This window comes from Nakaseomyces glabratus, chromosome M (genome assembly GCF_010111755.1).
Source record: "Nakaseomyces glabratus chromosome M, complete sequence".
Lineage (NCBI taxonomy): Eukaryota > Fungi > Ascomycota > Saccharomycetes > Saccharomycetales > Saccharomycetaceae > Nakaseomyces > Nakaseomyces glabratus.
In genome coordinates this window covers 631,823-644,439 of record NC_088963.1, presented here as the reverse complement: position 1 = coordinate 644,439, position 12,617 = coordinate 631,823, and the positions used below count along the sequence as shown (strand labels likewise).

The window sequence follows — 12,617 nt, the reverse complement described above, 5'->3', positions numbered from 1 at the left end:
TACTTGCCGAAAATCAAAGAGTGAACATCTTTCTCTTCCAAATTCTTGATCTGGTGTATCCTTCTAATGAATCCATCGTACCAGTAACATTCCAATCTGTGTCAGAATAAACCCAAGACGATACAGTCCACTCCTTTTCAATCCAGGACCAATCTGGGGGTACCTGTAAATCCAGCTGCTCAGGGGACTCTGTTATATATGCTCCAGGATCATTATATTTATTATTACAATTCGTCGTAAATTGAGGACGTTCATAAGGTAGCATCTTAGAAATCCAGCCTTTATACTTCCATTTTCTTTGATTCTCGAATACAACAATTTCCTTAATTTTTACTTTTGAGGAATTATATGAGGTCGTTGCAGACTCATCAGTAGTATTCTCTTTAGGAACGACGTCAGCAGTGGTTTTTGAATCAAACTCTTTAATGATATTATCGTCGTTTTCTAGCGCCTTAGAATTTTTATTCAAGTATCGCAGTAGTAATATCTCTAACAAATGATTCTCTTTCATTTTAGTTACTGCATTCAAGGGTAGTGGAATTTGTAAATAACAGTTAGAAGTTAAATGCATAATATGCTGTAAATTTAATGTCTTGAGACCGAATTTCGAATTGTTGCCCAGCAACGTATACTCATCTCCAAATATATAGTTGAACACTCTGAAATAAAACCTTCTTACAATTAGCAATCTCCAACATAGTCGCAAGACTACTTGCATCCAATCTGAGTGATAAAACAACGCAAAGAGAATAAGAAGCTTTGAATAATTATGCACAGTAATAACTTTCATAAGAACATAATGGACAGGCGTTAATACCAGTACCAATCTAACAAATATCTGTAACATTTTCACTTTGGATATGGGTTTCTTGAACCATCGCCTGAACATGATCTCATTTCGTAAAGTCTCTAATTTGTCTAACAACGACTCTAAATTAAGTATTATATCATCAACTGTTGGTGGTTCTGATGTTGAGATATTATAATAAACCGAACTTATGAAGTACGAGGCTGCAAATAATAAAAAAACTCCACTGCTGAGCTCCAACCACAGAAGAATAATATTAGCCATCTGAGAGCCTGCTACTGGGTACTCCCATGACCAAGAGTACAAACTCAACGAAAGATAAGTCAATACCACATATAAAAACGGGAGGTTAGGATCCTCACATATCCACATTAAGTTATCTAAAGCTGCATCTGCAATGATCAGTAACGGGTATATCTTTGCCAAGCTCATGGAAAGCATGACAGGCGTGACTAGCGTTAGTGAAGGTTTCTGACCATGGCTATTGATAAATTTCGCATGGTAAGCCATTATTAGTGTTGTGAAGAACTAAATCTGTGCCAGTTGTTTAATTTTATTCTATTTGAAAAATAATTAGAACTTTATTGAATGGCTTTGACTTATATTTATACTTGCTGGGACTATTTTGATGGTGAATAAGGGTTTGCCTGTGTTAGTGATCGGAGTTTCGGGTATAAGATAATAAACCCCTCCAAAGGAATGTTATACTCAAAGCAGTGAAAAAATAGAACCGCTAAAGCTGATAGAATAATAAGTCCAGTGATGGGCTTAACCAATTGTTCATCAATAGGTGCAATTTAGAACTTTTAAGCAGTGCCAAAACATCTTGGTATTTCACTTGCCAATATATTCCACTGTAACTTAAAGCCTGCCCGAATTTCCATTGAAAAGCTTGAAAAAAGAAGCATTCTGATTTAAGAATCGATGAGATATATACAAATATAACCATCTGGAAGCTATAGAAAACTTTGACGGCGTTGCATTATATTTGAACTGCTATAAAATACTTGCATATAGAGACTAAAGAGCATAATCATGGCAGAGAAATTAGTTAGAAAGCTACCGACGGTAAAGACCATGTCACACAAAAAGATTAAATCAACAATGTATGTGAAGAGTGGAACGCCCTTCAAAAGTGCTACAAAGAGGATAGACAAGCTTTTAAACCAGTGTCAACGATATGTTACTGTACTAGGAATGGGTCACAGTGTTACCAAAACTCTTGCCATTGCAACCACATATCAGGAAAAGCTGCACAAGGTACAGGTAATGACCAAGACTATTGAAGTATTAGATGAGGTAGTAGAAGACACAGAAAGCATAGATGATAGTGATAGTGATATAGAAACTAAACTCAAGAAGCGATTATTGAGCGGTGTAGAAGTGAGGATATTTAAAGTATGATCAAGACATTTAGTGAATAAGCCGAAAACCAGAAAGATTGGATCAGAATCGAGAACTATTATACTTCACTCCTCTAAGATTACCAATATAGCATTATAACTATTATTAGTTCATTTACAAACAATCTCTAAGAACTGTCATATATGATAGATGAGCTAACTCATCGCATTATTATTTTGTCAATCCAGTGCCATTTTTTTTCAGTCACACAGTAAAAGTCGCGCACGCTTCGCAACTGTAAAGTTAAAAACCCAAATCACAAATGATATTATTTGTTAACTACAAGGTTAGTTATCTTTCATTAATATAATATTCTGTAGAATTAAACCATACAAATTGCATAATTATATCTTAGTCTTTACAAACTGAATAACTGATAATTCTCTACCTAGAGGTTGGTGCTAAATAGAGTATAAAAAATGATGGAAGAACAATGGCAGGCCAATAAGGTAATTGGTATTATTGGGCTGGGTGATATGGGTCTGCTATATGCAACCAAGTTTTCCAGTGCTGGTTGGAAAGTGGTTGCTTGTGATAGAGAAGAGTTATTTGATTCGCTTTCGGAAAGGAAAAGACAAAATGCCTGGAAATTTGATATTGTGAAAAATGGTCATTATGTTTCAAGAATCAGTGATTATATTATTTACAGTGTCGAAGCCGAGAACATTGATAAATTGGTGAAATTGTATGGGCCATCGACTAAAGTTGGTGCCATTGTAGGTGGTCAAACAAGTTGTAAGACTCCTGAAATCAAAGCTTTCGAGAAATACCTACCTGAAGATGTTGAAATTATAACTTTGCACTCCTTACATGGGCCAAAAGTGAATACAGAGGGTCAGCCACTGGTCTTGATTAATCACAGGAGCAAGACAGACGAATCTATGAAGTTTATCGAGTCTCTGGTGTCTTGTCTCAAAAGTAAACAGGTCTATTTGACCTATGAAGAACACGATAGAATTACAGCTGATACTCAAGCAGTGACACATGCTGCCTTCTTAAGTATGGGTAGGGCATGGGCAAAACTAAAAGTTTATCCATGGACATTGGGTGTTAACAAATGGTATGGTGGCTTGGAGAATGTCAAAGTTAATATTTCCTTGAGAATCTATTCAAATAAGTGGCATGTTTATGCTGGTTTAGCACTTACAAACCCAATGGCCCACAAACAAATTCTGCAATACGCAACAAGTGCTACAGAACTGTTTACATTATTTTTAGATAAGAAAAAGGATGAACTTACAGAGAGATTAAACAAAGCAAAAGAATTTGTGTTTGGAAATCATACTGGTTTATTACTTCTTGACGATACGATCTTTGAGAAATATTCATTATCCAAAGATTCTGCATCTTCTGATAGCAAAGAAAGTACTTCTTTGCCAAATTCACATCTGTCATTGCTGGCTATTGTTGACTCGTGGCATCAGCTGGGAATCAATCCATATGATCATATGATCTGTTCCACACCACTATTTAGAATATTTCTTGGTGTTTCCGAATTCCTATTCCTATCACCAGACCTATTAGAAAAAACCATTGATGCTGCCATTGATGACCACTCATTTAGAAGGGATGACCTTGAGTTTGTAGTAGCCGCTAGAGAATGGAGTTCAATTGTAACATTCGGAAATTTTGACTTATATAAAAGACAATTTGAAGATGTTCAAAAATTCTTTGAACCGATGCTTCCTGAAGCTAACCAAATAGGTAACGAAATGATCAAAACAATCTTAATGCACTCTCAGGACTCTAAAGAGGCTTGATGGCACTATATATTTAGTATGCATCTTATAAATCTATCTATGCTTATAACAATATTTTTTGCTGAGTAAAATTTTGATTTATTAATATTAAGATCTTAGAATAAAATGATAGCTTTGTATAGGTTGAATTACTTTAAATATCAAATAAAAAGGTCTCATCTCTAATAATTGACTCTAAATAACTAAATAAAAACAGGCCGAGATGTAACTTAGAATATTAAATTTATTTGCAAAGCATAAACTTTAAGCGATATGTTTCAGAATTGAAATTAGGAGGACACCTCAGTAGTTTGTGGACGTTGTTGCTCCTTTGGTGGGGTAGATCCTCTCAATTTTCCTATAGTGGTGACACCAACCTCATAACCTGTGTCAACGATGGCACGAGGAATACTTTCAGTCTTGTTCAACTTCTGCTCGTAAGTGGCAGTAATAGTCTTATAAGTCTCCTTAGCAGTATCGTAGCCTGGCTTTACGTAGGAGTCATACTTTGGCTTAACATAAGTATCGATCTTTTCCTTGGCATTGCCTGCATATACGTTGTGCAACTTCTCAGCAGTTGGCTTGATGTAAGTGTCATATTTCTGCATCGCAGACTCTTTGGTAGGCTGAATATAAGATTCGGAAACTTTGCTTTGTAGATCTTGTGACAAACGCTTGGTGGTATCGCTTAGCTCAGAAACATGAGGCAGTTCCTTCACATCTGTGACTTTGTGTGTTGCATCAGAAGCATCTTTTATAGCTACATTACCCAATTTGAATGGTTTCAGCACAAACTCTTTTAAGATTATGTTGAAAACATTGGCAAAATAGTCAAGTAGGAACCATACTAACCACACACCAGGTCTATTCTTGTGTTCCTTGGCAGCGTAGAACAAAGCGTCGATACCTTCGCTAAACACCAACAGGTTCACTAATTCATCAAATTTGTGCAAGAGTTTGAAACTGCTTGAAACCACAGGCTTAGCAACTGCAGGGAACTTGCCGGAGTCCCAAACTTTGTGCTTAAGACCCGTTACAGCCAGCAAAGACACAGCGATGGCTTTGCTCACCACTGGCACACTAACAGCACGCTTGATAAGCTTGTCAACCACTGGGTAACGATGCAAGTGCTGCAAAGTTGGAGAGCTGTATGTCACCAATGAGGAGTGCAATTCCTCCTTGGCTACTTTCTTCTCTTGGCCATTACTGGCAACTTCAGCGTAATTACCTTCAGTCATCTGCAAATAAATGTATATACTGATCTTAATGAAACACCTACTGAATAAGCAAGAAAATAGAAAAATCGATCTCTAACTTTAAAAAGAGAAGCTGAGAATTATTCGATACTTTCCGACTCCTTGAAGACCTTTGAAAATGCTTGATTTATATATATACATATATATCTATGTGTAATTTGTTAATGTCCTTATAGGACACAATGCAAGGGTTGCTCTAGAGAGTTAACAAATAAGGTAATGAAGGGTACATATTGCTACAGTGTCTTCAGTCGTCGGTGTTTAGTTGTGATGGCCCACCCTCGAAGGTTTTAAAGTCAAGATAACACAAGAAGCGATGCGATGAGGTTAAAGGAAATGAGCCACACCCTTTCCTTACCCATCACATCAAGGCAAAAGTTTAACGTAAAAATGCCTTTCTGCTGCTTTTAGTTGTTGCGAGCAGTAAGGTCTTAAGTGGGACAATTTTATCACTTATCTTCGAAAGGAGGGAAGGGCAGACACACAAACAGAGTTCAGTCTGAAGACATGCCCTACTTGCCAACGAAGTGACAATTAATATGTAGTCCCTTGCAGATAACAGTGCTGCTTCGATGAATGTTTAGGACAAATGGGAGGGCTGCCGTTTTGAAGTGCTCATATGACTCTTTCACAGATTATAGAAGATCTACTATCTATAATAACTACAAGTAATATAGTTTTAGTGGAAAGTTGCAAGATATTATTACTACAAAATGAAAAAAAGAAAAAAAAATAGACATTCTTATAATAATGAAAACAGATTTTTATATGAAAATGTATTATATAGAAGACAAATTATTTTACTATAGATAAAAACACACACAGACGTAGACGCACTCGGCCCCTTAAATGAGCTTACTTATGCGATGAGATGGAGCAACGCAAATCTGATTGCTTGTAATCTTTTTGCTTTTTAAGATTGTTTGCACTCAGGAGGTTCTTCTTTCTTATTTGCGAAGTCGTCTCTTTCATCCTCGTCTTCTTCTTCATCTTCATCCTCGTCCTCGTCCTCATCTTCGAATTCATCGAATTCATCTTCTGGTGCGTCGTTGAACTCAAATTCCAATGCTGCACCAGTAAACCAATCTACAGCACGAGGAATTAGTTTGTCCTTTATTTGTTCACCGATGGAATAGTCTAGCGCTAGTCTTTCTTCCAGGTCTTCCAGGTCTTCTTCGTCTTCTTCATCGCCGGCCATCTTTGGTGGGTCGAAGAAGTTGAAGAATGATTCAATCGGCGTGATCTTCTCTATCGTACGCACTTGCTTTGTGGTCTTGTTTCTCTGTTTGCGCATCTCAACGGCAATGGTAACATTGGAGTCGTTGTCTACCCAGTCAATAGAACAGCCATCTGCATGATCATAGATGAAATCACCAGAGTAACCAAGCTCACTTTGGTAGTAGTATGTCTTAGTTAGTTCTGGGGTCTTGAAGTATGGGTTTTCCTCACTGAATTTGAACTTCAGAAGGAAACCTGGCTTGCCTTCAGTTAGATATTCGATGCTGACATCTTGCAAATATTCAAGCACTTCAGCATCACGATCAGTGATTGTGTCTGAGACAATTGGCAAGTTTTCCAGAGCAGTGAGCCAGAATGATGGAATGCCCTTGATGTCTTCCTCCGTTAGTTGAATGTCAGTTGGCTTTTCACCTTCTTCTTCTTCACCTTCTTCCTTTTCTTGAATTTCTTTACCTGCAGCAACTTCTTCAGAGGTTGGTTCTTGCTTACCACTAATGATCTCGCTACGACGGGCATGTAGAGGCGCGTATTTTTGTAAGTACTTGTGCTCCAACTCGAATAATTCCACTTGGAAGTCCTTCTCAATACCAAACAGATCGGATTGCAGCTTCTTTAGAGCAAATATTCTATTTCTAACTACCTGTGGCAAAGAATCAACGTATCCACTATCCTGGCCTACAAGAGACCCCAGCTTTTCCTGGATTGCACCGAGCAATAGTGGCTGCTGCGAACTCAACGCAGTTTGAATATCTTCCTCGCTAATCGTTGGTGGAGGCTTGCTCTTGCCCACTGGATTGCCGTTCTTCAAGTAGCTGTTATTCAGCACACTGGCAGGTGTGTTGTGTGGTGTAGGAGCATTGTCTATCTTCATAGAAGACTTTGGCTTAGTCTTAATTGGTGCCGACATAATGCTTTTTTCTGTTCAGCTTGACCTCTTTGTCAGTGATGCAAATCACAACTATTGAGACAAGAGCCTATATGTTTAAAGATCAAATAGTAGCAACCCAAGTGTCCATCAAGAGTTTCGGATGCTCATTGTGCTTCCCAAAGCGTTTTGCCAAAATTCGATGCTTCTGAGCACTTTTTTTTTTCACAGTCGCTAGCTGTATACGTAGCTAATATATCACATGATTTACATATTTATATAGCTAGATATTAGCCAATCTAGTATATATATGGGCGTATTTATGGCAGTCGATCGTGTGAATCTATTGGGTTTTTTTTTATCAATCAATAACTATTATAGAGTTTATCTCCACTAATCCGTTCTTACTATCTTGTAACGCTAATAGATTAATATGATTACAAGGAGGTTTTACCTTGTGAAGTCGACAACGGCAATAAAAGTACTCTATGCAACCTGTAATTTCGACACTATACTTGCTACTATTCTTTAACTCATTAGAAATAAAAATGGATATTATGTGGCCTATAAATGAATATGAAGATGGAATATATGTACACGTTCTGACATTCTCAGTCCTTTTCTAATAGTTCCTTTATGCTCTGTAGGTCAGTTCCCAGTGCTTTCTTCTCCCAGTCTACCCACAATGGTGCTTCTTTGTTCCAGAACCCCTTAGTGACACAGTCAGATAGTTGTGACCCAAATAGTGGGTCATAGGACTTCAATTTCATGATCTTGGTGAGATGCGGAATCTGTGCGCGCAGGATCATCGGGTTGATGGCGTTCATGTAGTGTACCTGGTCCAAAGTTGGAAACTTGGTGCTCAACTCTAAGTCAAAGCGATTGGTCGTGTGACTCTTTAAATACTCGAGAATACTGAGACATGGTCTGCTGTTCTCCAAATCATGTGTGAATAGGGATATGGTACGGGGCTGCCTTTGCAAAGTTCTAAACATAGACATGGTTCCTAGTTTTTCGCTTGTTGTTGTTAAAATACTTGCAAATAAAATCGGTATCGCAAGCAGTAATTGAAGATATAAGGTCTTCAAACCTTCTTCTCATCTAATCCTTACCCCTTCACACCTTAAATCGTCTCCAATCACACAGATGGCCAAGTGCACTGGTGACTAGATATTGATATACTGAACTCGAATATATATACATCGAGAGCCACTGTTCTTGCTACAATAATACCAATACATACTCTCTGCTAAATAACTGTATGTAACTTCAAGAAATAAGCTCTCAATAGCTACCTTGTTCATCGGATCAGTTTCTACTGTCCAATTCAAAATGAACACTTGACAAACTATATAAATCGGCTAAACACAAACCCATTTGATAAGAAATAGGAAGCTGTTCACGAAATAAACGTTCAGACATGGAATCTGAGTATTGGGAAAGACACAAGACTTGTTAGTCTTATAGTCTATGCAATTATATATGAATAATATTTCTACCACGTGACTTTCATAGTAACTCCTAAAGACTTCTCTCTCTGTAAAATGCCGATGTTGAAGGGTTTCAGGCCCTTCTCAAGCTGTGAATTCAATGACAATTATTGTTAGGGAAGATGTTTCAGAGAGTCATTGTTTTGCATGTATTACATTATTTACTTCAGAGCAGTTCTAGTTTTGGATTTCACTCCACTAGTTTTGGGAGTTTCAGCAAGTATTATTAACATAGAAACCTAAATTTGGAATTTTTGATTCATACAATAAATAAAAGTTTGTGATGCTATCAATTACGCAAGGTATTGTTAGAAGAAGTGTGGCTAGACCTGGTTTGATAAGGCCATTGGTTAAATGTAATGCTAGATATTACAGTGACAAGCCTGAAGACAGTCTTACATGGACTGATTTCTTCCAGTTGAGAAAGCAGGAGCGCAGAATCAATGTTGGCTCCTCTGTGTTCACTGCTTTAGTGGGTGCTAATGTGTCTTGGGCATACCTATCTACTATGGAGATTGACCCCACGCAGATGATATTCGGTTTTGATCCATTAGTTGTGGTTACTGCCGGTCTTATGGCCTCAGGTGCCTTGGGTTACCTAATGGGCCCAGCTGTGGGATCACAGGTGTTCAAGCTAACTAAGGGTAACAAACTAGCACAATATAACTTGAAGAACAAGGAATTTTTGAAACACGTTATTCAAAACAGAGTAGATGCTTCCTCACAAAGTTTCAGTAATCCGGTACCAGACTATTATGGTGAGAAAATTGGTTCAGTAAAAGAGTACAGGCAATGGTTGAGAGACTGTCATGCATATGCTAAAAAAGCCAAGGAGTTTTTGTAATTCAAATGAATTCATAACCTGTCTTATCTAATTTACCATTGCTGCAACTGTGGATAAGTGTTAGCTCTAACACTTTACCTACGAACTGTCAACATAATAAAGCGTATATGGTCAAGATGAAGTTTATTTCAAAACCGACTGCTCGGTTCTGTCGAAGTGTCTGCAGTAAAAACAAACTAGCAATTATTCTACCTGTCATTTCACCGTGTATATAATAGTATATATGTATTAAGTTCTAAAATTTGAAACTTTTATATCGTTAATTTTTGTCCATTCTGTATATCTATCAGTATCATAGGAATGGAAGAAAGTCTTTTGGATTGAATATTTCTTGGATTAGCTGATCATTATATCTTAACGCCTTTGAATCAGTTTCTGATGCCAACAATATATCATTACCTTCATAAGGTCCCGAAAGGGTACCCCATTCATCTAGTGTAATAGTTTCTTGAGGAGGTTCAGATGAATCTTTTTGAAAAGCAGAATTACAGCTTTCTTGAGTTCCAAATTCCTCACCAAATAGTTTTACTTCGTTGTTGTAGAACGACTCAAATAAATTTTTATCCTTATCTATTTTGTAATGTTCGTCTAGCTTTTTAATTTCACTAATGTATAGGTTAAGTTGGAAGTGCTCATCATACCGGCAAATTGGATAAATAGACGTCTGCCAAGCATCTAAGATAAGGTCATGGTTTTTAAAAGAGCTGGGCATATAGCTTAACTTATCATGTAATTTGGCAATCAATGGTAGTCTGTCTCTTAATGATAACTTACCTTCCGGCTGTTCACCGTAGGACATTTCATGTAAAATGAATGTCAGCATGACAGTCCATGGGTCTTTTACACTTGAATATGAAAGAACTCTATAATCCATCTTCAAATTGAACAAACTTTTGAAACATCTGAAATATTCCCTACCAAAGTTTGTAAAATATAAGGAACAGAACTTATGCATGAACTGAACTAGTATCTGCTTATCTTCAGCCTTTACATTATGAAATCTATGGAGCCGCAAAATGATTGCCTTCACAAAATGTACGAGCCTGTCAGCAGCAATCTCGACAATACGATTGGTATAAAAGTTATTCAAACTACCAAGGAATGCTTCTGATCTCTGGCTCCAGTATTCCATACAGTCGGAACACATCGATAGGACAATTTCCCACAATTTTTGAATTGCATAATGGCATCTTACAAAATCACATTCCTTTTCATATGATACCACCTCAGCATGCAAAATACAAGCACGGGCTATCTTGATATTCCAACTAACTTCAAAAAATCTTGGATCATCATTGCTTTGCAGTATTTCTCTTGAATTAACGATTGTATGGATATTGCGAAATTCCTCTTCAAGAGATGTCATACAGTTATTAAGAGCTGTTATATTTACTTTAGTGGGATTTGAAGATATGAGGTCATTAATTTCCAGAAGTAGCGAATCTAGATGAATAAAGTATCGAAAAAACTCACTACCATCTTCCTTACTAAAAGTTGCCTCGAGTAGTGAATAATCAGTATCTCTACTTCTTTGTATTATGCAGTTTTGACCATTTACCAATAGCATTTTTCTATCCCAAAATAAAATATAACACCATATTTTTTGATATAATGTAGTATACTCCTCAGCATTCATATGTTGTGCAGAAGGTCTAGAACCATCTGATATATCGATGCCAACAGGAAATCCGGGGGTAAATAGATCCCATCCTATACCGAGTTCTTTTGCACTGGAAATGATCATGCCCATTAGAATACTATTCTGTTGTCCTTGTTGTCCATCGCCATCTTCTGGTGCACACCAATTATAAAATCTTAACAAAAGTAAGACTTGCAACTGGTGTAATGTGCATTTGCGAAATAAATTATGATTCATAATATATTTATGTACCAGAGGAATAAATCTGGTGGTATCCAATTGAGCGATAGGGCTAACATCATCACCTGGTATGTTAGACATACATATGGCTAACTTACAAATTTTGGTTAGAAGCAAAATAATACAGTATATCCAATTGTCGCCATTTTTTGTTGATACTTTACCTGTTTTTTCAACATTGTCATAAAATATCTTTACCTCTTCCATCAAATGAGGAAGATTAAATAACGGTAATAATGGGCAAAGATGGAATTTTGCAAACATAAGTACGCAGTTTTCAACAGCTTGTCTACGAGGTAAATCCTTTGTATCCAGAATATGATCCTCAGACAGATCTCCAATTGATTTTTGCTGCCTATATTCAGCAAACTTATTAAATATTTTCGCATGGTTCAAGTTAGGCTTATCTTTACCATCATCAGCATTGTCAAATGCTGTGAATAGGGCGAATGAATTAGGTAAATTCTTAAATTTCATCTTTTTCTTCATTTGTTCAGTAGTGGCTTTAACAGCACCTTTTTTGAACATTAGCATGCAACTTAAGTAAGGATCTCTGTACTCTACCGATGTGCTTGTCCACATTGCATAACGAGTTACGGATGATCTTTTTACTTCGATTAAATAACCCTTGGGTACCATATTAATATATTGATTTTCGCCAGAGTATCTGCAATGGCCAATTACTTTGGGTTTTAAATTAGGGCCATCCCCAAAAACTTGTGTTGGAGGTGAATGATCTGAACTGTCTGGAAATATGGGGCTATTTCTACCCCATATATTATTATTTATTTCTTTCAGAAGGGTGTTATCCTGACCATTCAAATTTTTTGTTTTATAGTCATTGCCATTCTGATGTAAATTAATCACGATACTGGGACTTGAACTGTTAGGAGTCACTTGAGTATTAGGAACATTATTCTTCTTGCCTATGGGAACATCATTCAAGTATGTACATGTATCTGTGTCACCGTGTTGTATACACTTACTGCATGGTAACTGGCGGTCACATTTAGACTTCCGTTTTCGGCAGTTCACACATACTAGCATAGGACGGCGCCTAGACTTTGTGACCTTCTTGGGTTCTTCCATCTTG

At 37.0% G+C, this 12,617-nt stretch overlaps 8 protein-coding genes across 8 annotated transcripts; 3 read left to right on the top strand and 5 right to left on the bottom strand.

The window, feature by feature from the left end:
- Nucleotides 1-13: 13 nt before the first annotated feature.
- PEX32 (Pex32p) lies at nucleotides 14-1,318 on the bottom strand (the record flags this gene model as incomplete). The annotated part of the gene is made up of 1 exon (XM_449610.1): nucleotides 14-1,318. One exon carries the CDS (start codon nucleotides 1,316-1,318, stop codon nucleotides 14-16), a length of 1,305 nt encoding a protein of 434 aa, XP_449610.1.
- A 525-nt stretch (nucleotides 1,319-1,843) lies between these two features.
- On the top strand, nucleotides 1,844-2,212 carry POP7 (ribonuclease P/MRP protein subunit POP7; the record flags this gene model as incomplete). The annotated part of the gene is made up of 1 exon (XM_449609.1): nucleotides 1,844-2,212. The coding sequence occupies one exon, from the start codon at nucleotides 1,844-1,846 to the stop codon at nucleotides 2,210-2,212; it is 369 nt and encodes a 122-aa protein (XP_449609.1).
- A 419-nt stretch (nucleotides 2,213-2,631) lies between these two features.
- On the top strand, nucleotides 2,632-3,972 carry TYR1 (prephenate dehydrogenase (NADP(+)); the record flags this gene model as incomplete). Its single annotated transcript, XM_449608.1, has 1 exon — nucleotides 2,632-3,972. One exon carries the CDS (start codon nucleotides 2,632-2,634, stop codon nucleotides 3,970-3,972), a length of 1,341 nt encoding a protein of 446 aa, XP_449608.1.
- Nucleotides 3,973-4,241: 269 nt separating this feature from the next.
- On the bottom strand, nucleotides 4,242-5,189 carry PLN1 (Pln1p; the record flags this gene model as incomplete). Its single annotated transcript, XM_449607.1, has 1 exon — nucleotides 4,242-5,189. The coding sequence occupies one exon, from the start codon at nucleotides 5,187-5,189 to the stop codon at nucleotides 4,242-4,244; it is 948 nt and encodes a 315-aa protein (XP_449607.1).
- A 931-nt stretch (nucleotides 5,190-6,120) lies between these two features.
- On the bottom strand, nucleotides 6,121-7,353 carry NAP1 (histone chaperone NAP1; the record flags this gene model as incomplete). Its single annotated transcript, XM_449606.1, has 1 exon — nucleotides 6,121-7,353. One exon carries the CDS (start codon nucleotides 7,351-7,353, stop codon nucleotides 6,121-6,123), a length of 1,233 nt encoding a protein of 410 aa, XP_449606.1.
- Nucleotides 7,354-7,922: 569 nt separating this feature from the next.
- FMP46 (putative redox protein) lies at nucleotides 7,923-8,312 on the bottom strand (the record flags this gene model as incomplete). Its single annotated transcript, XM_449605.1, has 1 exon — nucleotides 7,923-8,312. The coding sequence occupies one exon, from the start codon at nucleotides 8,310-8,312 to the stop codon at nucleotides 7,923-7,925; it is 390 nt and encodes a 129-aa protein (XP_449605.1).
- Nucleotides 8,313-9,084: 772 nt separating this feature from the next.
- On the top strand, nucleotides 9,085-9,645 carry PAM17 (Pam17p; the record flags this gene model as incomplete). Its single annotated transcript, XM_449604.1, has 1 exon — nucleotides 9,085-9,645. The coding sequence occupies one exon, from the start codon at nucleotides 9,085-9,087 to the stop codon at nucleotides 9,643-9,645; it is 561 nt and encodes a 186-aa protein (XP_449604.1).
- A 292-nt stretch (nucleotides 9,646-9,937) lies between these two features.
- OAF3 (Oaf3p) lies at nucleotides 9,938-12,613 on the bottom strand (the record flags this gene model as incomplete). Its single annotated transcript, XM_449603.1, has 1 exon — nucleotides 9,938-12,613. One exon carries the CDS (start codon nucleotides 12,611-12,613, stop codon nucleotides 9,938-9,940), a length of 2,676 nt encoding a protein of 891 aa, XP_449603.1.
- Between the last annotated feature and the right edge of the window lie 4 nt (nucleotides 12,614-12,617).